At 38.5% G+C, this 25,449-nt stretch overlaps 1 protein-coding gene across 2 annotated transcripts in view; it reads left to right on the forward strand.

The window, feature by feature from the left end:
* The first annotated feature begins 989 nt into the window (after positions 1-989).
* PPP2R5E (protein phosphatase 2 regulatory subunit B'epsilon) overlaps positions 990-25,449 on the forward strand; it is a 244,110-nt gene continuing 219,650 nt past the window's right edge. The window contains exons 1-2 of one of the 2 annotated variants that reach the window (XM_077122431.1): positions 990-1,082; positions 3,198-3,361. In XM_077122431.1, the coding sequence (XP_076978546.1) occupies positions 3,205-3,361 (157 nt within the window). In that variant the 5' untranslated portion in view covers positions 990-1,082; positions 3,198-3,204. Of the gene's footprint in view, positions 1,083-3,197; positions 3,362-12,707; positions 17,176-25,449 lie in introns of those variants that run through there. The other variant, XM_077122432.1, reaches the window with a different exon arrangement.

The following is a 25,449-nucleotide window of genomic DNA, read 5'->3' on the forward strand; positions in this document are numbered from 1 at the left end:
TCCTTCCTCCGGGCCCTGCCCTCCGGCCTACGGGCGCTCGCCGGGCCCACACGGTCACGGGCCGCGGCGGCGGGCGGCATCTAGGCCCCAGACGCGGTCCGACCCCTCTCCCTCGGGCCCTGCGGTGGGAGACGGCCTCCGCCCAGACGCCCCGCACTGCGCTGACAGCCACGCCACTTAGCTACGAGCCGCACGCCGCCCACGGCTGGGCAGCTCCGGTCGGGCCTAGCGGTCGCCGGCGCTCTCCCGCTCAGCGCGTCCACCCGTCCGCCGGAAGCGCGGCTGCATCCGGGTCCCTCACCCCTCGGCCCAATCCTCGGCGTCTTCTCTTCCCACTCTCGGGTCCCCCTGCTCCCCCCGGCCGCCAATCCCCGATCAGCTCTCAGCCAAACCTGCTGGCCTGGGAGTGACGGCGCGCGCCGGCCAATGAGGCCTCGCTTCCCGTGTGAAGCCTCCACTCGGCGGGGGCGGGGGGCGGACGCTGCCAGCCAGAAGGTTCGGTTGCGCGTGTGCCATGGCCTCAGCCGCCCGGTGATATTGACAATAGGAGAGAGAGAGGGGCATTGACGGGGGTCCAGCGTCGGCACCGAACGGCGGCTCCGGCAGCGGCGGCTCCTGCTCCACGGCGCCTCCTCCTCCTTCCTCCTCCTTTTGCTGCCGCTGCGGATCCTGTCTTCTTCCTTCCCTTCCCCCTCCCCACCTCGCCGCCGCCGCCGCCGCCGCCGGGTCCGGGGCTGAGAGCAGAGGCGCCGCCCGCCGGGAATGTGAGCGAGGAGCCGCCGGCAGAGCCGCAACGGGGTCGGGACCGATTGGATGGGACGGGCCCGCGGGGGAGGAGCGTGAGGCCGCCGCCGCCGCCGCCGGAGCGCTGAGGTTCAGGTCCGGCCGTGAGGCCTAGAGGCGCCGCCGCCGCGGACCCCGTGGGACGCCGCGCCGGACAGCCGTCGCCCCGGGCGTCCTGCAGCCCCGACCTCCCCCGGCACGTCCCGGCCCAGCCGCGCGCCGCCGCTGCGGCCCCTCGCCCGCCCGCAGCCCCTCCGAGCCCAGCCATCATCTTTGGATTCCTCCCTTGAAGCTTCAAGGTAACTTGGTCTCCACGGCCCGCGGCGCAGCGCTTTCCTTCCTCCTCCCGGTGCTCCCGTCGAGCCTGCGGGACGCCGACCTCGGGGAGGCCTGGGCTGGGCTGGCGAGGGGCGGCGGTGGGGCCGGGGCCGGAGAGGAAGCGTGGGGCCGCTTGCTCGTTTACCTGGAGATGCCTCTGCTTGCATCCTCTTTCGCTCTGCTCTGCTCCGAAGCACCCCACCCCTTCCTCCACGTTCCGGGGATGAGACTTATTCCTGTCCCCCTTTCCCCACCGTCGGGGGCTTGGTACCGTGAGGGTGCTGGAGCAGCTCCTCTTTTCCAGGGCTTGGGGTGCAGGGGGCGGAAGCACCCCTAACAGACACTCCTGCCTTTCTCCCTCCTCTCTGTTACCCTCTCTGAATTATCCTGAGCCTGGAAAATGCCGGGTGCCCACTGCTTCGAGGGGGGTAGAGCGTCGGGAGCCCTGGCCCAAGGCGAAGCCTGTTTCCCGGGGTTGTGCGTGCACCGGCTGCCGCTGCACGTTCAGCTCTGCAGCGCCTTAGGGTTTCTGGGCCGCGGGCGAAAGGGGCAAAGGATCCTTTTTAAACATTGCTTCCTGTGTATGTATAGAGATGGGACGTGGAATAGAGCGACAGAAAGAGTGATGGGAGAACAGGTTTTATTGAAATCTTGCTTTGTTAGGGTTAGAATGAAATTTAAATAATTGACATACCAGATTGAAGAAGCAGTCCCTAAATTTACAGCATAGAAATGGGATGTGGAGCTTCTTGCAGATGTAGTCATTATGAAATTTTAAACTGATGATCCTACATCTGCTATAGCCATTCATGGTGTGCAATTCCATTTTGAGCCTGTAACATTGACTAAATTAGGCAGATTTTAAAAACTTATTTTTTGTAAGGAGCAAGACTTCAAAATTACAAACCTTAGTATCATGTTAAAAGTTTTTTTTTAAATTTTTTGTTTTTTATGCTTTTGCTATTTTTATTTAGTCAAAATCCAGGTAATTCAGGTAACTTTCTTACATATTCTGACGTATTCAGGAAGAAACTCTCCTACTCTTTCACTTAGAAATTTTTTTTGTAAACCTCTTCTCTTATATTTTAGAATGACAGGTAAGTAATTGCATTTTAGCATCTCCCCCTTATGCATAATTTCTGAGTCTGCCATTAATCTCGCATGGACTTTCAGTGTCATGGAAATGATGACATTTGTTTACATTGGTGAATGAGATTGAGCTTAACACTTGCTGCTTTTAAGAAATACCCTTCATTTTAATTGTTTCAGAGTGTTAAAAATCCAAAAGAACTGTTTAATTCAGTCAGTATGATGATGAACTTCAACATCTAAACTTCAAGAAACTCAGCTCTGATTGTCTAAGTAGGCTGTGAATTAATGTTTTCAGTTCAACTTTGGTATATGATTTCATCATAATTTTATTCATTAAGCTTTAATAAGTTAAGATGTTTCATTCAAAAATACTTCTTTGAAGTGATTATAATTATGTCTTTTATGTGTTCTATTTAAAGTAATCTAGACTGTTCTCATTTGCAGTGTAGTGTAGTTTATCATAGCCAACACAGTACATTGCATTAAAAGTCATGCCTAGATGGTTTCAGCAACTATGAATTTTGCTTTGCTGTGATACATTGCTGTAGATTCTTGAAGTTCAATAAGATTTTCAACTCTAGAGCCCATTCATAATATTAAATATCTTGGGAAATTGTATCGATGGAAGTTTTCCAGCTTCAGAGCAGCTCCAAAATTATTATTTCAGGAATTGCAAGATGAGCTTTTCAGTTACAAAATGGGCAGAAGACTTAGAAGAGTTACTCAAATCTAAGGAAATATCTTTAATGTTTATTATAAAAGGAGTAGCACAATACATCAGAGTTAGGATACAGCTTACATGATAGTTATAGTACTTCCATTTCCCACCAAATTGCCATATTTTCTCATTAACTTAGGCCTTTTCTTATTTGATTTTATTTACTTTCTTCCACATTCATTTCCATTTTCAAGAATATTGTATATGGGAATTTAAAAATTCATGTAACTCATATGTATTATGGTTCTATCTTGGGAATGTGTTGACGATGCCTCTTTCTCTTCAGTAGGGATATGTCCTCAGCACCAACTACTCCTCCATCAGTGGATAAAGTAGACGGATTTTCTCGGAAGTCCGTCAGAAAAGCCAGACAGAAGAGGTCACAGAGTTCCTCACAGTTTAGGTCTCAAGGCAAGCCTATTGAGTTAACACCTCTGCCGCTGCTAAAAGGTAAGTCTTATGACCAGGTGATGGATTCCTTACCAATTGATCGCTCTGTATCTGTATATGATTTCCTTTTTAGTTTTTATATCTTTTAAATAGTTTTGTACCTGTTAAAATTCTATGTTGCATATTGAGGGGATGGGAGGCTTCAGACACACTGAAGTTACTGGATGTGTCACCAGGTATCCACTCTTCTTTTTAAAGGGTTCAGTATAATCTAAATTGCTGTGAACATGTGAAAAGAAACTTATTATCAGGGGAATCTCTTATATTGATTACTAGAGAAACTGAATACCAGTGAAATTTTAAGATATCTAGATTTGTATTTTTCATTTTTTCTTTTGTTGACATTTAAATGAATATATTGTAGGCAATGCAACTATGAATTGTACTGTCTTAGTCCTAGGAAATAGCGGAGGAGGTGGTACTGTTAATTTACTCCACTTACAAGCACATTAATCTAAAAATGGATTCATTTTAAGAAATCCAGGAAGAAAATGGTGAGATTGTGGTGATTGATAATCAGCATTCTTTTTTTCAGGTAGTGCAAATAGAACTGATAAATGATCATCACACTTGTTTAATATCTCTTTTTCCTTTGGAATAAATAAAGGAGAATTTTTTAATGTGGAAAGGGATCTTTTGAGAAGTATTCTAAATTAGACCTTTCTACTTTTTTGTGCATGTGGATACTTTTTGTCCCTTTCGATTTGCTTTTTGCTTCAAGCTTCTGAATAGGCATTATTTGAAATTTATGAGAACACAGTTTTGTACTGTGGAAACTACCTTTTCAGAATCTACCTTTTAAGGTGAATTTTATTTTCTCCTAAATCCAGTGGGGAGAAAGGGGACATGGACAAGACAGTGTATTTTTGTGGCTGAGAGGAAACTGGAGCAAACCTTGTTTGCTAGTTTGTTTATGCACATTTGTTTCTGTACTTGCTTTGTGAAATTAGAAGTTATTATAAGAAAACTGGAGTTGTTTTTAAGATTTAGCCTGAGATTATTTCAAGCTTCTGTGTTTCCTGTGTGGGCTTCTTTTTTTTAAAAATAGGGAGATAAATAAATAAAATTACTGTCTTTATACTTGAAATTGGTGGAAAGTAAATGAACTCTGATTACTGTAAAGATGAAATGTCTTCCATTTGGTAAAGATGACTTCTTATGAGCTTTGGGGAAAAATTTTTGGCTAAAGATTTTGCTGTTAACAGTGAAAATAGTTATGAAGCCATGGAAGAAAAATGAAGGAAAAGCTCTTTAGGGATAAAACTAACCATGCTTGAAAGACAGAGTTGGGAAGGCAGGCATATTGACGTCTTTAGTAACTTTTGAATTTGAAGTAGACATGTAATAATTATTAGCATCTGTATTTGGCAAAGGACTTTATTCTCATGAAGCAGATTAAACTTTTTTAGGTTTAGAAGGAATTTTCAACTTTATTGCTACATTAATTTCTTGGGACTCATGGTAATAATGTAAACTAGAATGTAACTGAACTCTCATACCCAGGCTGTTGGTTTTGTGGATAGTGGAAGTGGCATGTACGAGAAGAATTTGGGTGCATGCTTTACTATTTTGCTGTCCCTTTTCTCATTTTTTAAGTGAAGTCTGGTTGTACTGAAAATTCTCCAGGAACTCTGCTCTCCAAGAATATGATTTTTATGACCTTGCATAGTATGGAAAAATTGGAGAGCAACAGGAGCCGCTGATACTAGATGTAACCACAACCTAATTCAGACTAGCTGAGAGTGACTTTTGTGTAGAAGAAGCTCTAGGTAATTGTTCTGAGCCGCATTCCCTAAGATTTCTGTATAGTCTATGAAATAATATAAAGACGTACAGTCAGAACTAGACTTCAGATATGTATTTGCTTTTGGTTTTTGTAGTGAATGTAAAGAGTTTATTAAATGACATTAATTTCTTTAGTGGATTGACTTTTTTTTTTTTTTTTTTTTTTTTTTTAAAGACAGAGAGAAGGAAGGAAGGATAGAAGGAAGGAAGGAAGGAAGAAAGGGAAACATTTTTAAACATTTTCTTGTACTCTGTTTCTCCGTTTTTGTTACATGGGCTGGGGCCGGGAATCGAACCGAGGTCCTCCGGCATAGCAGGCAAGCACTTTGCCCGCTGAGCCACCGCGGCCCGCCCTCTTTAGTGGATTGACTTTTATTTGTGTGTTGCCTTCCCATTAATTTTAGAAAATGATTTATGGAATATAAAGTAAATATAGGAGAAATTTTTTTCCAGGATTTTTTCCCCATTGCCTCAGGAAAAAACAGAAAAAAAAGGATAGTTATTAATTTACTTTTTCTATAGCATTTCTTTGACTAAATTAGAAGGTTTGAATTTTTATTTGGGTTAAAATATTGCAATTGAATTTTGTGAGTTGCTTAAAGAAAGTAAGACCTGTCCTCAAGGTCTTTTATTTCAGGGGAGTTTGAAAATAGAAATTGTATAATATAGTAATTATGTAACATTTTAAATGTGAGTTTTGAAAGTGCATTAATTAGGTATTCAGTAGTAATTACTCTTTTTTATGTATATGCATTATTGTGTGCTTATACTATTTACTGAGACTTACTACATTAATTCTTAGCTTTTTACGAGTCTTTTTTCTTGAAGAATTGAACATAAAGTGAAGGGAAGGTTTCATTTTTTTTTTTTTTTTTGCCTTTTTCTAGTAGGTGGGTTTTTGAAATTTTTTTTAAAAAATGATTAGTTCCTTGTATACTTGATAAAGTAAAGAATTGAAGGCTTTGCTTGTGCCTACACAGCAGGACATGCAGCAGGTTTGACAATTACCTATTTAGTTAAGTCGCTCAGTATTCTCAAACTAAACACTTAGGCAAATACATATATATACAAACACATGTATTTATGTTAATAATAATAAATAGTAGTAGTAGTATCCAGTTAGATGATTTATATTCCGTCCCCACCCCATCCTCCCATGCCTTATTTCCTTCTTTCTTTGACTTTAAAAGATTCTGTAAGTTTAGATTTGAGTGAAATGTTTTTGAAAAATACCGTCTCTTTGCCATGGAATTATAATGAAAGTGGCGTCCTTATTTTTAGTTCATTCATTATACATTTCTGAGGCATTTGCAGATACTTTGAATATCCAGCATTCAGTACTTCCCAAATTTATGATTATATTAGAAAGGAACTCTTTGCCTCTTGGTGTTGAACTCTTTATGTCAGTTATGTTTTGTTTTTTTTCTACAGCACTCCTCTATTGAAAATATTTATTCATTCATTTATTTATTTTTAACTGTAGGCTGAAGAGTCTGCTTGCATTTTTAATTTCCTTTTAGGGTGACAGTTTGTAAGGACTTAAAATTCCAAGTTAAAGCTAGTTTTTGTGCCTTTTTTCTTTCTGTTTATTGGGTAGAACAATTCTTCTGGTTCATCTGTACATGCTTTGGACAGTGTAAAGCAGGATTGTGCAATATAATTCCAAATTCTTATGATGGTCTGATGCTGTGAAGTGTGTTTGTTGTAGGAATAGTTACTTAAGTGAATAATAGCCTCCATTTTGGCGTTTAGCATCCTCTTTATAACCTTGCCATGCAGTGTTACATAGGGGAAAAGTGTAAAGTAAATGTAGGGCTACATTTGTTTTCTGAAGATTCCTACCATTCTCACCCACTAGCTGTGTTGCCTTTGGCAAGTGAGTGAGTTAATTTCTGGAAGTCTTTGTTTCCTTGGCTATGAAATAGGGATAATAATAATGATCAGTAGATATGTTGGTACAACACTGAGTAAAAACTAGCTATTATTTAACTAGGATTTCAGAATTTAGACTACGAATAATGTGAAATTAATTACTTGACTTTTTATATCTTTCTATCATAAAGTTGAAATTGGAAGTTTCTCTGAAAATTATTTAATAAGAGGATAATTTTGTAGTTGTGAACATTTTTCAGCCAAAAAAATTCAAAGAAACATTTTATAAATGTATTAGTTTTGCAGAATAACTATTCTAGACACCTTTATCTGGAGAGTTCATCTTCATTGGTTAACTTGTCACATTTAGTGTAAAGCTTTTAATAAAATTTCATTTTTTTAGTTGATGATACAGTCACATGGTTCAGATTTCAAAAGCTACAAAGGGAGGTAGAGCAGAATTCTCCCTCCCAGCCTTGTAATCCTAGTCCCCTCCCCAGAAGCAACCAGTCATTCTTTTCTTGTGTGTGAGGTACAGAGAGTCGGAAACCCATGATTGAATTTGAAATGCAGTGAGCAGCCTGAAACATACAGATTTTGTATGTGTATGCACATTTTTTGGTGGGAGAATTCTAGCAATTTCAGATTCTCAAAGGGGTGTTTGACTCAAAATGTACCTTGGATTAATGATATGTATTCTTTAGGCAACTAAAGTTGTGTGTGTCATTTGAAAAATAACCATAAGCTGTGCTTTTGAGTTGGAAAAACACCTGATAATTCGTCTTAATGCAAAGTTCAGCTTTGCAGCCTTTGAAACAGTGTGGTGATATTTTTCTTTTCAGGAAGAGATTAAAAGATCTTGCAAAAAACCAAGTGCGAAACTACAACATTTTCATGTGTGAAAGTTAAACTTGGTTGTAGTGAAGTGGTATTTCATTCACTTTTAGGCGGGAATATTTTTCCTTTATGTATCCTTGTTTCTGTAGCATAGAGAAAATTCTCATACAGAGTTTTAGGTGGGCCAAAAGAAATTGAGAGTAAGTGGTCTGATTTAGTCATCTTTTAAAAGTAGGGTATCAGTTTACTTTGATATTCTATTCCATCTGAATTTGATAATTGCTGCTTATCAGTTCTTAACTTAAGATCCATGCTTATCTGGTTGGAGGGTGAAGTAGGCATCATGGATCGTATTCTAGGGTCCGTGAACCTGCTAAAATTATGTGTAAAGTTTCTGCATATGTGTATTTGTTTTTCTTTGAGATGAATTCATCGCTTTCATCAGATTCTCAAAGACTCAACCTTCCCATTTTTGTTCTCCTCCACATAGTGAAGACCTTTTGGCTTAGACTGAAAGACTGTGACTTGTTGTCGTCATTATTATTTTTGAATACCACGTTAGCTGCTGTATATATGCATGTGCATTGGACCCTCACCATAAAATGTTGTAAGTTGTAAACAGAATTGATCATAATGTGGTTCCCTCCAGGATGTAACTCAGCCATAGAATATAAATATTGGTGTGCGAAATGAATCTTTATTAGGCAAGATGGTCCTTTTCTAACTAGAAATCTGTTTTTGTGGCTCTGTATCATTCTTCGAGTTTCAGCGAAATGGAACCTCCTTAGGGACCTCCCTGGCAACTTTTAAAAAGAGTTTTCTTTGAATTTCTGTCTACTGTTTCCTTTGTTACACTTAAACTAATCTGAAATTGTTTTATCTTTGTTCATTTGTATATTATCTATCCTCCTTCCACATTAGAATATGATCTCCTTGAATGTAGAGACCTTGTCTTCTTATCTCTATGGCCTAGATCAGCGTCTGGTACATAGTTGATACTCAAGAAACGGTTGTTAGTAAATGAGTGAACATGTTTAGTTGTTGTCTGGAATATGAAGTAGTATAGGCACTTATTTGTCTTTAAAATTTTTTTTTCCAAAACCTAGTGCGTATAAATTTTATTTCAGTTGTCAACTTACACAAAATTATCAACCTCTGTAATAAAAACTTTTTATTTAAAGGATCATATTGCTGAGTGCTCACTTAAAATCTTGAGAGTGGCTTTGTGTTCTGTAATTCTGCATGTTTCAGGTTACAGTGGAGTGGATTTTATCTGTGATATACTGAGTGATTCGTTTTGCTTGGGGTGATTCATAACTTTTGTTTTGCAGAAGTTAAGATGTTACGAACAGTGAAATTTCATTTTTCTGCGGGTGTTTGGGGACTGAATTATAGGCTGTTCAGGTCACCAGACTTTCTTTATATAGTTTAAGAGAAAATGCATATCTGAATGCTATGATATACTTTCAGACCAGGGTTTTATGGTCAAAGTTTCACTTATCTATAGAACTTACATTTTATAAGGATGCAAGTTCTTAGTATTAATTAGATCTTGTAGTGGTTTGGAAAAAAAGACTAGTAAAGTTTCTTGATATTTTGAAAGGCTAAGATAGTTCTTTGGTTTGTTTACAAATGATGATACTCTCTTTTACTACTTAAAAATATTTTTGTACCCTGTGTATTTGAAGATTTTATAAAAACAAATACGGGATCTTTATTTTATATTACAGTGGAATTGAGCATATAATGACATCTTTACTAAAAAATAAAAAAAATGTATGCATATATTTTCAAAGGCAGGCAAGTCGGGTGGCCTCTATTAGGGAAGAATGTAGGGCCTGGGGTCACATATTATCTGGGGTTCAGTTCTGGGTCTGCCATTCACAGCTCAGCTGTGTAACTTCTAAGGTACAATTTTCTCATCTCTAAACTTTGGGAGAGTAACAGGTCCTCCTCAAAGAGTGAGTGTGAGGAAAAATCAGAAAGCAGGTAAAACGTTTAGTCCAGTATGTGGTACATTGTAGGAGTTGAAGAAAATCAACTACTATAATTACAGGAAAAACTGCATAATAGGGGAGATGTTTATCAGTGGTTTTTAGTTGATTTTTTTGGGGGGGTACATGGTCTGGAAATCGAACCTGGGTCTCCTGCATGGAAGGCGAGCATTCTACCACTGAACCACCCGTGCACCCTCCTAGTTGATTTTTATTCCTTTAGTACATAACATGAATTAGTTACATTTAAAGAAGAAAAATATGGTATGTATAATATTGTGAGAATTAAACTTTTGAAGCAAAAAGAAGAAATAGTTCTTATGGAACAATCTCAATATTATTAGTTAACGTCAGACTGACTTCTCATTTCAGGAATAAGAACTTAAAGTAGCTGATGTAATTATTTCAAGGGAAATTCCATTTGCTACAGGTAGAATTATTGTTAGGTAAATGTTTTGGAAATTGTCTGCCGGGACAGAATTGCCAAGTTTTTTTTTTTTGTGATTGCTTCTTCTTATCAGTAAAAATAACTAAGCACTCCCCTTATATGCATACATATTTCATATTTGTTTGTTACATACATGTGCTATTATACAACTATATTATGTGCCTTAAAATACACATAGAAATTTAGAAAGGATGATTTTGAAAAATAAAATGAATAAATGCTCTAATTTTTCATTTTTGTACTTTTTTACCCTGTCACCCATCCTCTAATTCATGATTTGCCCCGGAATAGAGCTTTGTTTTGAGATTTTGCTTCAAAGAGAGAACCCCAAATGTGAGATTCTCTTCATGGTTGAGCTGTGTTAACTTTGTAGCATTTTATTTCAAGCCGGAGTGAAAATTGAAGAGTTGAATGAGAAAATTTTTTCCTTGGTTTACCTTCTTGGGGTTTTTGTGTGGGCTTTTGAGCTTATTGTATCTTTTTTTTTCTTCCTCATGCAAAAACATTTTTAAAATTTGTACATTTAGTCACTATCATTATACACTCTAGGCATTCCTAGATTATACCATCTCAATCTTTAACATCTATCTTTCTTTCTGATTTCATTTATGTCCCCAGCCCTCCTCCCTCTATCATTCTTACATTCAGCTTCATTCAGTGTTCTAACATAATTGTATTACAGTTAGGTAATATTGTGCTGTCCATTTCTGAGTTTTTATATTCAGTCTGTATATTTAATACAGATATTTATGCACAATCTGTATCCCTTCAGCTCCAATTACCCAATATCTTACCCTTTTTCTATCTCCTGGTGGTCTCTGAAACCAACAAAATATTCCAAGTTTATTCACTAATGTCAGTTCACATCAGTGAGACCATACAGTATTTGTCCTTTTGTTTTTGGCCAGTCTCACTCAGCATAATGTCCTCATGATCCATCCATGTTATTACATACTTCATAACCTTATTCTGTCTTAAAGCTGCATAATATTCCATAGTATGTATATACCACAGTTTGTTTAGCCACTCGTCTGTTGATGGACATTTTGGCTGTTTCCGTCTCTTTGCAATTGTAAATAATGCTGCTATAAACATTGGTGGGCAAATGTCCGTTTGTGTCTTTGCCCTTATGTCCTTTGAGTAGATACCTAGCAATGGTATTGCTGGGTTGTATGGCAATTCTATATTCAGCTTTTTGAGTAACTGCCAAACTTCCTTCCACAGCAGTTGTACCATTTGACATTCCCACCAACAGTGAATAAGTGTGCCTCTTTCTCCACATCCTCTCCAGCACTTGTCATTTTGTGTACAGCCATACCACCCTGAATGCGCCCGATCTCGTCTGAACTTATTGTATCTTAAAGGAACAAAATAACGAAGGAGGATTTTGCCATCTTATGAAGAGTATTGCAGATCGTTCTTTGTCCAGTTGGAGTTGAGTGGGTTATAGAGGGACCTTGACCCTCTTGAAATTCTAGGCAGTCATTTGTGGCTCTATGTAGAATGATATGTCTGGGCAAAGCATTTAGAACTTTCCTCAGACTCTCAAAGGAGTTTCCCCAAATAATAGGAACTGGCAAAATGGATGGTGGGCACAGGGTTTTTTAGTCAGAGCTCAAAGGAAGTAGTTGTCACATAATCCCTCCCTGTAGAAGAGAGATCTCATGATAAGAGGTTTCTTCTCCTGCTCTCCTAATTTTTAATTCTGTTTGATATCAAACAGAATTTTAAAAGATGCTTGAAGCTAGAAGTTATAACATGATCCAGTATGGTTGTTTTGAAATGTTTGATCAGTATCATTTGAAAAATCAAGTTGGGTTTTTCAAATAGGACTACCAATGGTAAAATTGAGTGTGTCTGTAGAAAAACATTTTTTTTTCCTGGAACAGCTGAAACAAGTTGGGAAGAGAGACTCCTCAGGTTTTCTTTGCTGGTGAAGAAATAGTTTAGCAGCCAATAGAGGAGAAGAGAAGCAATATCTGATGATTCTGTCATGTGCCTGCCGTTGTAACTGTCTCAGTTACAGCTCCTAACACCACCAAGAGCCAGGAATGTTTCCGATGAATTGAGGGTTAATAACTTGCCCAATCCTACGGAGAGAGGCAGAGTTGGGACCCCCATTCTGTCTGGCTTCAAAGCCCGTGCCTTCTCCGTTATGTACATGAACAGTGAATGAGCACAGTGAGAACTGGAGCTGCAGCCGTCTGGCTGCTGCTGTGCTGGAATGATAGACTGAGTAAAACATCTTAGTGCCTCTTTGCAAGAACCTGGAAGATTGCTGGGAGACTGAAGACGTGGGAAGGAAGCGTGGGGAAGAGCAAGGGCGGGCAGCAGCCTGCTGGGTGGTGATGGGCAGTAGTCATGGGGGGGGCAACGCGGCTCCTTGGGAAGGCAGTCCGTGCAGCCCGAGGCAGGGCAGGGAGGGCAGCTGGGCACCTGACGGGCAGAAGAGGCTTCTCTGTACCCTGTGGGACTCAGACACTGTCACGAGAAAGGCGCATCCGCTGCAGGGTGGTCAGGATTTGGTTAACTGTGGTAGCATTCTTGCAGTTCTGTCCTTTAATACTCATCTTTCTATTTTCTGCAACTAGCTTGTAGTAGAAAGAAGTTGTCTTCACATCTAGGCTACAAACCTGGCTTTGTGAATTGAGATAAGTGATTTAACCTCTTTGGAGCTTGAGTTTTTTTTTTTTTTTTTTTGTAAAATGGGCTTGTACCTCCCAAGGTAATTATAGGGAGTAAGTGAGATAATGTGGGTAAACTGGCTGACCCGTGGTCAGTGCTTAATAAGTATTTGTTCCTTATCTTCCTGCTTGCCATTGATCTTTCTTTGAGCCAGTCATGTGGATCAGGTCTTCTTTCAGAACACAGTGTTGGTGAGGGAAGAGATCTGGCAAGAGTTCATCCTTTGTATAAGTAGTGTGAAGGCTGTCATCGTAGAATGTTAAATTTTAATTTCATTGCGCCTGATACACTATTCAAAATCAAAGTAAAATGTTAAAATATTAAAAAGAACATGGAGAAAATTGGGACGTGGTACTGTTTTGGGAAAGTACCATCTTCTAATAAGGAAGATATGGGCTTTGAAATTAATCTTTCACCGAAATGCCTCCAGAAGACAATATCTGGAAATGATAGGGGGTACACTTCTGCCATACCTCATAAATATGAGAATTCATAGTGGGCTTAGGCTCCTAAGAAACTGTTTTATATTAGCAGTGTAGAAATCATAGCTATTTTGTGCTTTGCGCATTGTAGGCAAACAACTATTTTTATTATTTTAATGAATGAGTATCTTGAAATCAGGGACATTTCTAGCAATAATGGAGAGGTTTTTGAGGGTCAGAAGCCTACTTCAACCTTTGTTTTACCAAATTAGTTTTTCAAAAAGATAGCCGTTCCCAGTGCCTGCCCATGTTAAAAAAAAAAAAAAAAAAACAAGAACAATGTAGCCGTGCAGCACACTGCAAGAGGACCAGTATTATTCCCTCATTGTGGGCAGAAGTCAGATAACTTGAAAGCAGATTGACATAATAGACTTTTTTGGGTTTGTTTTTGTTTAATATTTTTATTGAGAAATCTTCGCATACATACAGTCCATACATGGTGTGTACAATCAGTGGTCCCCAATATCATCATGTAGTTGTGTATTTATCACCACAGTCATTTTAGGACATAATAGACTTTTTAAAGTAAAAAGAAGTTTAGTTTCCCTGTTCTATCCAGTGTCTTGGACAGCTATTTCCATTTGTCTGTTGAACTCCATCTACAATTAATATAGCTTGATAGCAAGTGCTAATGGTGATCATAATCATCTGAAAATAATGTTTATTTCATTTTAAGAAAGCTTAACGATATTTTAATGAAAACTATTTAAGATGAAGTTCTAAAACACAATGATCTTAAGTCTGGGGTATGGCTGGATCTTAGGGAAGGTCTGCCTGACCTGAGGTTTTCTGGTTTGAGGTGTCCTGGTGTAAAAGGTAACCTCTGGCTTCTGAGACTTTACCACTACCCAGCGTTGGTCTCTCCTAAGGATGTCTTAGAGAGCTATCCTTTATTGTATTTAGATATATATATCTTAACACTGTGAAAGGCATTTCAGCTGTGAGATATATTTAGGCTTTTCTGGTGTACTGGAATATAGTAGAAATGGTAAATACTCTGGATACCCTTGGTGCTGGAGGGATAAACCCCTGTACTTATACTCTTGAAATATGGTGAGGCTTGAAAGAAAGAAATTGTGTACGAATGCTTTTCAGAGTGGGAAGCAGACAGCTATGGAAGGAGCCTGTATATGACCTGACTAGGTCGGTCTCCTCCCTGGGCCTGAAATTATCGTGTTCTTATGGCCTGTGTAATTCAGTTCAGTTCAGTTCATTTACTTACTCTCTCATTCGTTCAGTAAATTCCCATTGAGCGGTGTGTTGCACAGGCACTGCTCTGGGAACACAGTGATGAGAAAACAGCATTGAATCTTTGCTTTCTCAAAGAGAGGTAGACATTAATCAAATAAATGAAATTCCAACTGTGATCAGTACTATTGGAGAAATCTGGTGGCACTTCAGGGAAGGCTTCTCTGAAGAAGTGATGTTCAAATTGAGATATAGAGGCTGGGAGGAAGTTTGGTGAGGTTATTCTCAAAAGGTCATTAGTAGCTGTAGGTCAAGACTGAATGGGACTTTTTACATTGTGGGGGTGGTAGATCATTGCTTCCAAGGGCATGTGTATACACTGCAAATACGCAGCCATGAAATATATAAATCACTCATGAACTCCTTACCCAGACAAAAGGAATAATATTATCCTCTCAAGTGTATATTTTCTTGTATTACATTTTGGTTCTTTTGGTTCTATATGATGATTAATAGCATTTATGATAGAAGATTATTTTGAGATAGTCTACTGTCAAAGTAGGAATTTAAAAAAGTTCTCTTAGCGTGGTGAGTTGGTGCTTCTTTATGATAAGTGAAGTTTCTTTGAAAATCAATCACTTCCTTGATCATTGCTTGCTTTAAAAAAATTGCCAGTTTACCTTCCCATTATCAACATGAAATGGACAATAATTAAAATTAAACTGTAAATAAAACCCATCTTTAGGTCCAGTTATATGCTCTGGAGTTGCCACTGTATTATTAAAATACATGATCTTAATTTTTTACGTGTTTTAATTAAATTGTTTTATGAACTGCTACATGTAATAGTGGGCAATAGAATAGAATAGATTTAATTCATTAGGTGAGTAAAGGGTGAGAAGATTAGAGCTGGGATTACTGTGGCATCAATTGAAGTTAAATGAGAATACAAACAACAGTAAAACTACAGTTAGGCAAAGCATTTACATTGGTGGTGTTTTGATTACTGTGATCAGAAAATTTAAATAATTCAAAGTATTTCAATTTGACAAATTGAATGAAGTTAAAAATTAAATTTACCTTCTTTTCACTTGGTAATTTTAAATTTCCCTAAGCTATTGTGATTTAAATTATTGAAAGTTACCTGTGCTGTACATCCTGTAGGTGGTGAAAGTTGAGTGGAGTCTTTTTAGTATCAGTGCTTGAAGCGGAACTGAATTTGTGATGGTTTACATGAAGAGTAAAGCATCGTCTACGATTATCTCAGACTCTGACTTGTGGGAGAGTCTACCAGAATAAATAAAAGGGCTCTGGAGTTTGGAGCTTTTGATAACAAGTGCTTAAATGATGACTCTTAAATACCTAAATGGTTATTGAATTTTCAAAGTGACTTTGGAATAATTTCATGTTTAGTCTAAAGGGTGCATACCTGTGAATACATATCTGTAGTTAACATTAAAGTAATTTTGGTGTAATTATAGTTCTTCACACTTTTACCTGATGGAGTATTCATTTTCTTTTGTGTGTTAACGTGTAACACTATACATTTCTTGGCTGGAAAGTTACCACGATTTTTTGAGTAGGGCTGTTTATAATAGTGCTGTTCTGTAAGAGAATCATTTCTTCACGTCAGAGTGTCACAGTTAACGAGAAGATTACTCACTTCTCTTCATAAATACAAGGATAATTGAGCAGTTATTTGCCACTTTCTTGATGAGATAGTCATGACATTTTACTTGATTCATTTGGAGAAGATTAGAAATTAAAAACCCCGCTGGGGTTATTGTGAGGATTGAGTGAGTGAATGTATCTAATGCTTAGAACAAGGCTCAGCTCTTGGTAATTAGCTCTCTTTTTTATTGCTGTTATTATTTATTTATAAGTATGATTTATTATCTGAATCATAAGACGTAGATCGCAGATAGAGACTAGAAAGATCTCTTTTTGTGTACTTATGTTTAGAGAAAGGGGTGTTTGTTTTTAAGAATCTGTTCATTAGTCTGTCCACAGACTAAATTGTTTCTTAAGTAAAACAATATATAATAATACTCTTCACGCTATATATTAATTTTCTAGTGAACTTTAAAAAGGATTTTTGAGGGAAGTAGCATTTGTAGTTGTCAAAGAAAATACATTACTGAATCCAAGGACTGGTCCAGCCAAGTGTGAACCGCATTGCTCTATGGCTCATGCTAAAGCATTGTGTTCACCTGACTTTTCCCCACTGGTGTGTGTGTGGTAGGGGATGGGGGTTGAGTATTTGTGATGACACTGTACATTTTCATTGTGACACATCAGGGGACTTTTGGTGGTTGCTAACTGTAATTAAGAGGTTGATGGATACTCCCAGGACAGATAGGAAATTTAAAGTAGCTTTTAACCTAACATCTTTCATTAAATGGAAAATTGAAATGTTTAAAAAAAAAAAATCTAAAGAGGTTGCTAGGAGTTCTGCAAAAGTATCTTTGGAGCAGGTGGCTTAGAATATGAATTTCATGCATGTTCAAAATTTTTTCTTCATCTGTGAGTTTTCACTTAAAGCTATTTTTATGAGCTGAAATGATGGATTTGTTGTACATGTGTAGTTTGATTTGCCGTGTAACCTGTATTTAGTCTTTATTCAGATTTAGAAGATTTTTTTTAAAAACTTTTTTTCTCAGGTTAAAAAATGGTTATTACAACATCCAAATCACTAATTTCTTATTCTCATCTCAAGGAAATGAGTATTGTTATTGACTTGTCTTCAGTTTCCCTCGAGACAGGAAAATGTATTCACTCTAGTGGATTTTTAATTTTCATAATGAATTCAAATAAATTAAGTGATGGTGAATGATAATATTAACACCTACAGCATATATTTGAAGTAGGTATATAATGAGAAAAACTGAGGCTCCAAGAAGTTACTGACAGTTCAGAGTTCAGTAAATTGTGATTGAATTGGAATGTTCCTCAGAATTTCCTCTGTCAAAGTATGCTGATGTTTAGCTGGCAGATGCTGGCAGATGCTGATGTTTCTATTCTACCTTGACTTTCACATTTACTTATTATTTTTTTCTTCTCTGTATTTTCCCTTCTCTTAAAGTCGTTATGGTTGAGATTGCTTAGACCATATGGAACTGTAGCACATCAGAAATACACAAGTAGCTCAGGAAGGGAGACTGATAATCAGGACACAAAAATATTGCTTCCAGCAGGGTGGATTTAAGGATAGAGGATAAGTGTGTGAGCTAGACAGAGAGGAGTTTTAGAATTCCAGCCAATTTTTCTTGCTAAAAACTGGATGATCTCTGACAGATTACCTTCTCAGAGCCTCAGTTTGCTCACTTGTACAGTAGTGATAAATCATCTGCTTTGCAGAATTAGTTGGAGAGGTAATCTATTTGAAATGCCTAGAACAGAGCCTGACATGTGGCTGGCGCTCGGTAACTGTTGTTCTGTTATTTCCATCGTTGACGTCAGGGACTGTGTCTATTCATGATTGCATTCCCATTGCCTAGGATAGTGGCTGCTCACGTCGTCACTGCTCAGTTAGTCCTTGTTGAGGTCAAACCATCCTTTTAGGCAGGAAAGGAATTACACAAATAAATGAAGCAGTGCTGACTCTTCTTTTCCTAATGTCACTTCGTACTCATTCCTTTTTCTTTTCTGATTGCATTTTGTTCTTCTATGTAATTTTTCTTAATGAAGGGAGTTGTTGTGTGATATAATTATGTAATAGGGCATAGCTTGAGTGACTCAGTTTTATGGGTATGGCCTGCTTTGGTTAGTGGGAAGGGTGCTACTTTGAACAGAGCACAGTCTCTGAAAGGCCAGTGGTTTTCAAAGGTTGCCAAGTGCTTCAAAAGACTCAAAGCATAATTTTCCTCTTCTGGTTATAATCCTCAGTTTCTCCAGCTGTGATTGAGAGCTTGCAGCAACTGGTGTATAGGAGACATGGAATAAATGTATAAGGAATGAATACATGAGATGATGGTTTAGATATCAAAATTTAGTGAGGCCTTTATTAGGTTGTATTTATTTGATCAGCTTTGAAGAACAGAAATAGTATACCAGCATTAAGCGTATATTAGTACAACTGGATAATTAAACCAACTCAGTTTTCTTTCTCATTTTGGGCCTAGATTGGACAGAGATTTGCAGGTTCATAAGAATTGCTGCTGGCACTAACCTGGCACTTTGTAGCTCTGCTTGAACTACTCAGTAGAAAACACCAGGCTGGAACTTCTCTGAGTGGACATATGAGGGATATAGGAGTGGAGGAGTGAGTCACGGGAGGGAGTGTGGAATTCTAGTCCTTTCTCTCGCCCCGGCCTCTCTTGCCTTATAGGGTTTTATGTCAGCTAAGATAACAGCAGTCCTGGTTCATCATGATTAATGAGATGCATTCTCTAAAAAGTTACTGCTCTGTTCCTCTCTGGAGTTTCCTCTCTGGTAGACTTTTCTCCTTTCACCCAGTCTGTTTTTACTTTTGTTTTATGTGTGTTCAGGAAATTTAAGTTTATGTTAATTTTAGTCTAAGCAAATATAATTAGGAAAAGTTTCTGTTTGCTGTTGCAGGAACTCTTTTCTGCCTGACTTCCACCCCCTGCCTCCCACTCCCTACAACTGTTACATTTTTTAATACTTAGGAAAGAGTGAATTTCAGGTTGTCTATGTTTCCATCCTGCCATTAATGTAGTAATTAAGAGGTGACAGGATTTGATGTGGTTTTCTCAATTTTTAGTGACATAAGGTGCATATTTTTGAAAGATTGTACAATATTTGGGGAGATTTTCTTTAACTAGAAATTTCATTTTCTGAACTGTTCATTTTGCTATATGTGGTTTTTTTTTTTAATAAAGTTTTATTTTTCAAAATGTACAGTTGATTGGACCTGTTCATGTGTCTTCACCAGTAGCTGGGACCCCTCTACCCTTGATGTTTCTGGTGTAAATTACTTGAGCTCTGTGTTTTGAAACCAGCTTGATAAGCCCTTTACTAAGCAGCTCCTGGAGGGCTGCTTTGGCTAGGGAACCTTGAATCTGCAGTCTCTCAGGGACTACAGCTGGAGTTACAAGTTTGCAGTTGGGAGCTTCCTTACAGACTGTCATAAGTGGCTTTGTCAAACAAGACTAGGTTATTGAGCTTGTCCTGAACTTTGCCTTTGGGCTACTTCTTCTTTTTGGCTTTGCCCTCAGATGTGTTCACTGGGTCTTTGTCTTTCTTGGCTGACTCTCTGGCATCTTCCTTCTTCTTGTCCTTGGGTGGTGTTGCAAAGCTCAGAGGGCAGTGGCTGCCACTGTAGCCTTGCTGAGATGTCGGACAAAAAGTGCTGTATGTAATTTGGTAAGAACCAATCTCTGGTCTTTTGTAATAAAGGTAGTGTAGTATATATTGTGAACAGGCACTGTGTGGCCCTAAGAGGCCCTTCATTTTGGAGTCTATCTTCAGAAATGTTGATAATCAGGATATGTCTCTAGGACATTTCTTTCTTTCTCAAGACTCATTTCCATATGTCTGATATAATCTAGGCCATAAACTCTGCTAATGTTTTCATTTAACCATCCAAGCTGTTTCTCTTTCAATTCCAGAGAAGAAATATTTTCCCCACCCGTTAGTTAGGTCTTCTATTTTTTTCCAGTTGGGAAGTAGGGGCCTTTACTGCTGCTCTTGGGTTGTCTTTGATGATAGATGAGCTATTTCAGAAATCAAGCAATTTTAATACTAGTTTTAAATTTATTGTATAATTGTAGTGTTAGGTTTTTACGGAGTTTGTAGTCTCTGACAGCAGACCACTAATGTTGAGCCAAGATTTGAAGTCCTCAGAATATCTGTGGCAGATTGAAAAAAAGAAAGGTCCTTTCCCTTCCTCTATTCTTTCCCTTCTTGTATTCATGTCATTGCAATATGATTTTACAGCTCCTTCCACCAAGAGGTTGAGTCTTTCCCTACTCTTGGAATTTCAGCTGACTTTAGAACTTTTGGCCAATAGGACAAGAGCTAACATAAAAGCAAGCAGAGATTTGAAAAGTACTTAAGCATTTGGGCTTGTTCTTTCTTACTGCTCTAGGGCTATCACTATTTGGAGAAGCCCAGGCTAACTTGTTGGATGATACGGCTCCCTGCTACCCAAGCCAATCAACAGTCTCCATGTATGTAGATAGGTGAGTGAGGCCATCTACCGCCAACTGATTTCAGGTGTAAAAGTGAGCCCAGCAGAGAGCAGAACCACCAACACAGCTGAGCCAAGACCAAACTACAGAATAGTGAGCTAAATAAATGGCTGTTGCTTTAACACACCAAGTTTTGGAGTGGTTTCTTAAGCAGTAAGATCTGATTTGATATTTATCTGCTGAATCAGGTGTAACCCACCACAATCTCCTAGATTGCGTGAAAGAATTATCTATGTTTTAGTTTTAAAATTTGCGGTGTTAGACAAATAACTTCCAAAAGATAAATGGCCTAGAAGAAGATGCAAAGAATTTGTTATTTTGGGGAATAGAAATGGAGGTTTTCACTGTCCACACTGACATTAAAAAAAATTAATTAAAATAGAAGAGTAGTCGTGTATTTTAGAACTGTCTGGTTTCCAAAGTAATAGAAAGTAAGCAAACTACTGAGAATGAAATGATCTTTTGAACACTGGTGATCATTAATAGAATCATTTGTATATAATCAGTTATAATGTGAGGAAACATCTTCAGGAGTCCTTTGATGCAGCATAAATGCCTGATACTCTGAGCATTGTTTGATGTATGTGTATTTGTTATTCCATTCTTCCATCCCACAGACGCCCATCTGGTTTTGTCAGCCAAGGAAGAGAAGTGTAACATGTGATTTCTTCTTTAATATAATTGGTTCCTGTTCTACAAGAAAAGAACTTAATTAATTGCTCATCTATCTAAATTAATGGAGAAAGCATTATTTTTTGATGTTCAACAGGAAGGATAAAGTACTTAACAATTTTCAGAAATAGTGTATGGGACATGGAAAAGATAAATTCTATTGGTGTGAAATCTTTTATTCTCACTGTTTGCTGAGATTCTTATCTTGGTGATTTTGTTATGTAAAGAACTCAGCTCCCTGGCATTCATACCACACTTTAATGATCTTTCTACACGGTAATTTGTGACTTGTGCTGTCTTTTTTTCTAATCAGCTCATCACCACCATGCCCATTCTGTATCAATTTACTGTAGAATTCAAATTTTGTTTTAGTGTTATGCCGTTAGAGAAACCAGGAAAACTTGGTGGCTTGCATTCGATTTGGGGGATATTGAGTCAGATCTTGCTGCTTAAGAAACCGCTCTAAAACTTGGTGGCTTCAAGCAACAGCCTTTTATTGGTTCACTGTTCTGTAGTTTGATCTCCGCTGGACTCACTTTTGTGCCTGCAGTTGGCTGGTGGTGGATGGCCTCACTCACTCATCTTTCCCATCTGGTAGACGCTGCCTGGGCTATGGGACTCATCACTCAGCAGGTTATCTTGGGCTTCTCCATCTGATGATAGTTGTGGAGTTCTGTAGAGCAGTAAGAGAGGGCAAGCCCAAATGCTAAAGTATTTTACATATCTCTGCTTGCATTATGTTTGCTCTTGTCCTGTTGGCCAACAGTTACAAGGCCAGCTGAAATTCCATGAAATTCTCTTGGTAGAAGGAGCTATAAGATTATATTGTAATTGCAGGAGTACAAGAAGTGAAAGAATACATGGAGGGAAAGGACCTTTTCTTTTCAATCTGCCACTGATATTCTGAGGTCTCCAATCTTTGTCCAATGGATATTGTATCTACTTTTGGAATATATCTAGAATCTATCCAGTTCTCACTACCTTCTCTGCTGTCACCCTAATCCAGACCAGTGTGACCTTTTCCTTGGTAACAGGTTTCTTGCTTCTATCCGTGATCCCTGTTCTCTCTGACCCACTGTGTCCACAGTAGCCAGGGCAAACTTTAAAAAATAGGAGTAAGATTGTTTCCATCCTCTGTTTAAAGCCTTCCATTGGCTTCTCATCTCTGTAGTAAATTTCCTTCTGAGGTAGTGAGACCTTACATGGTCTGGTGCCTTCTTTGACCTCATATCACTTTCTCCCTCATTCAACCTAGTCTAGCCATGGTTTCTTCTTTATTATTCTTCAAACTAAGCATGTGCCTGCCTCAGAACCTTTACTTTTACTGTTTTCTCTGCCAGAGATTCAGCATGCCCCTTCACGTCTTGTAAGTCTCTGTTTATGTATCACCGTCTTAGAGAGATCCTCACTGATATCCCTACATAAAATAGCATTCTTTCCTTCCAGCCTCTGGCTTGTGGAGTTTTTCTCCATAGTGTTATCCTCACCTGATGTTTGCTTATGTTATTTTCTTTCTCCCCTAGTTAGAATGCACGCTCTGTGAGGACAGTGACGGAGTGTTTTGTTTGCTCTTTATCCCCTGTGCCTGGAACCGTGTCTGGTACTGTCTGTACCCTTTTTAAATCTTAGGTGGAATGATGGGTAAGTGAGATTTATCACCTGATCTCCGTGGTGGCTCTCAGAACTGCTGAGGCTTGTCATGGTCGTTGCTATGAGAGAGGCAACCTCTCTCTTGCCTGATGCTTGACTGGACTGGCCTAATGATGTGTAATGAAGGGTTCATCCTCTCACCCATTTCAACAAATTTAATAAATTTTTTATTCAGTTGTTTTCTGATTATTTTTCTTTATAAATACCTGTCTTTATGGATTTAGAAATATAATCATTATATTATATGCTTCTGGTTTATGTAAATATATAATTATGCCCGTGTTTGTGTATTTAGGAGGGTAGCACAAGGATTGTGAACAGACACTCCCAAGTTCTGCATGGAAGCTCAGGTAGTTGTTGTGTTGATACCTTCTTTATGGACTCTAGAAGTTCATTCAAGCTTCCAGGTCTCTTTTACTCAGACCTTTTGTACTAGATTGCTCAGGCCCCACTGGGCCGGGTTTCTTCTGGGCTCTAGTTAGCCCAGGCTTAGAGTTGCTGCCCTTCAAGTGTAACTTGTCTTTCCACTGGCTCTCTTATAGCTGCTACTTAGGCTTTGAATCTGGATTCTGTTAGTCCGCAGGAGTTTACGATTTCCAGGTGTGTGCTTGTAACATATGGTCAGACTTCTAATTTGGAATAATGAGATGGGGTGGGAATGAATAGGAGTCAGGGCAGTCTGGTTTAATGAAATATTGGAATCACAGAATATTTAAAAATAAAAATAATTATGTGGGTTTTAAATTATAGTGCATATTATAGACTTAAGCTATGACTAAAGCATAATGAGGCATGTAAGCAACCGTAATGGAAATATTTAAATTCACAACAGGCCTACAAAATATACTAAGAATTTTAAGCAGTGACTGCCTGTGTAAGAGTTACTTGAGTCAGAATTTGAAGACCAATCCGAGAGAACTTGAGGATTTATGAATTTCTTGAAGTTCTGTATTTGAAAGTTATTGATTTTTGTATTAATTTTTCCTAATTATTGGGATTTGAAAATTTGGAGGTACAGATTAACTTGTACGTGACTAGAATCACATTCAAGTCTAAAATGTTGCCAGTTTTGAAGAAGAAGACTTGAAGTGTGAGGGTTCATTGCCCTCATTTTCTTCCTTTTGGCCTTTGGGTAATTCTCTTTCGAGACCTCCTATTCCAGAAAATGGATGGATATGTGTTATCTTTTGTTGTACCAAAGCTGGTTGTGTTAGAAAGCTGGTAGGCAAAGCAAGAAGGGGTTTTAAATAATTTGTTGGAAAGAGAGGGCTATAAATTAATAGCAAGGATTGTGGGACTGTTCTGGACTTAGGCTTCTTATGGTGGGAAGGGGCATTGGTTAAGAATAATATGTGGGGGCAGCCACGGGGGCTCAGCAGGCAGAGTGCTCGCCTGCCATGCCAGAGGACCCGGGTTCGATTCCCGGTGCCTGCCCATGTGAAAAAAAAGAATAATACTTGGAAGGCAGAGAGGCCTAGGGTTTTAGTCATACATTTGCCATTTATTATTTTTTTTATTTTATAACAAAGGCAAACATTCTTAACTTATGATCATTCCATTCTACATATATAATCAGTAATTCACATTATCATCAGAAGTTTCAGTTTCCTTGGTGATAAAAATTGGGTCATTATAAATATTGGATGAAGTGATGAATGTAAAAGTTAATCCTATAAAAGGCACATAATAGGTACTTACCACTTAATGGATTTTAGGTTGTTTCTTCTTTCTATTATGAATAATGCTGTTATGACCATTCATACGCAAATTTTTGTGAGAACGTATATTTTTATTTCTCTTGGGTGTATAACTAGGAGTGCAGTTGCTGGGTCTTGTGAACTATGATTAACTTTTTGAGTAACTAAAAAACTGTAAAATGTGGTTACACCTTTGTACATCCCCACTAGCAATGTGTGAGAGATCCAGTTTTTCCGCAGCCTTGCCAACACCTGTTATTGTCTATCTTTTGTTTATAGCCATCCTAGTGGATATAATTTGCATTTCCCTGATGGCTAATGATGTTGAGCATCTTTTCATGAGCTTATTGGCTCTTTGTAGATCTTTCAAGAGATGTCTGTTCAGATTCTTTACCCATTTTTAAATTTTTTATCATCAAGTTGTATGAGTTCTTAATATATTTTGAACACAAGTCACCAGATAGATGATTTGCAAGTATTTTCTCCTATTCTGTGGTTTGTTCTTTCACTTTCTTGGTGGTATTCTTCAAAGCACAAGTTTTTAATTCTGATGGTCTAATTTACCTAGTTTTTCGTTTTGTGGCTTTTGCTTTTCCTAGTGCTTTTTAATCCCTAACTATTCTGCA

This window comes from Tamandua tetradactyla, chromosome 12 (assembly GCF_023851605.1).
Source record: "Tamandua tetradactyla isolate mTamTet1 chromosome 12, mTamTet1.pri, whole genome shotgun sequence".
NCBI lineage: Eukaryota > Metazoa > Chordata > Mammalia > Pilosa > Myrmecophagidae > Tamandua > Tamandua tetradactyla.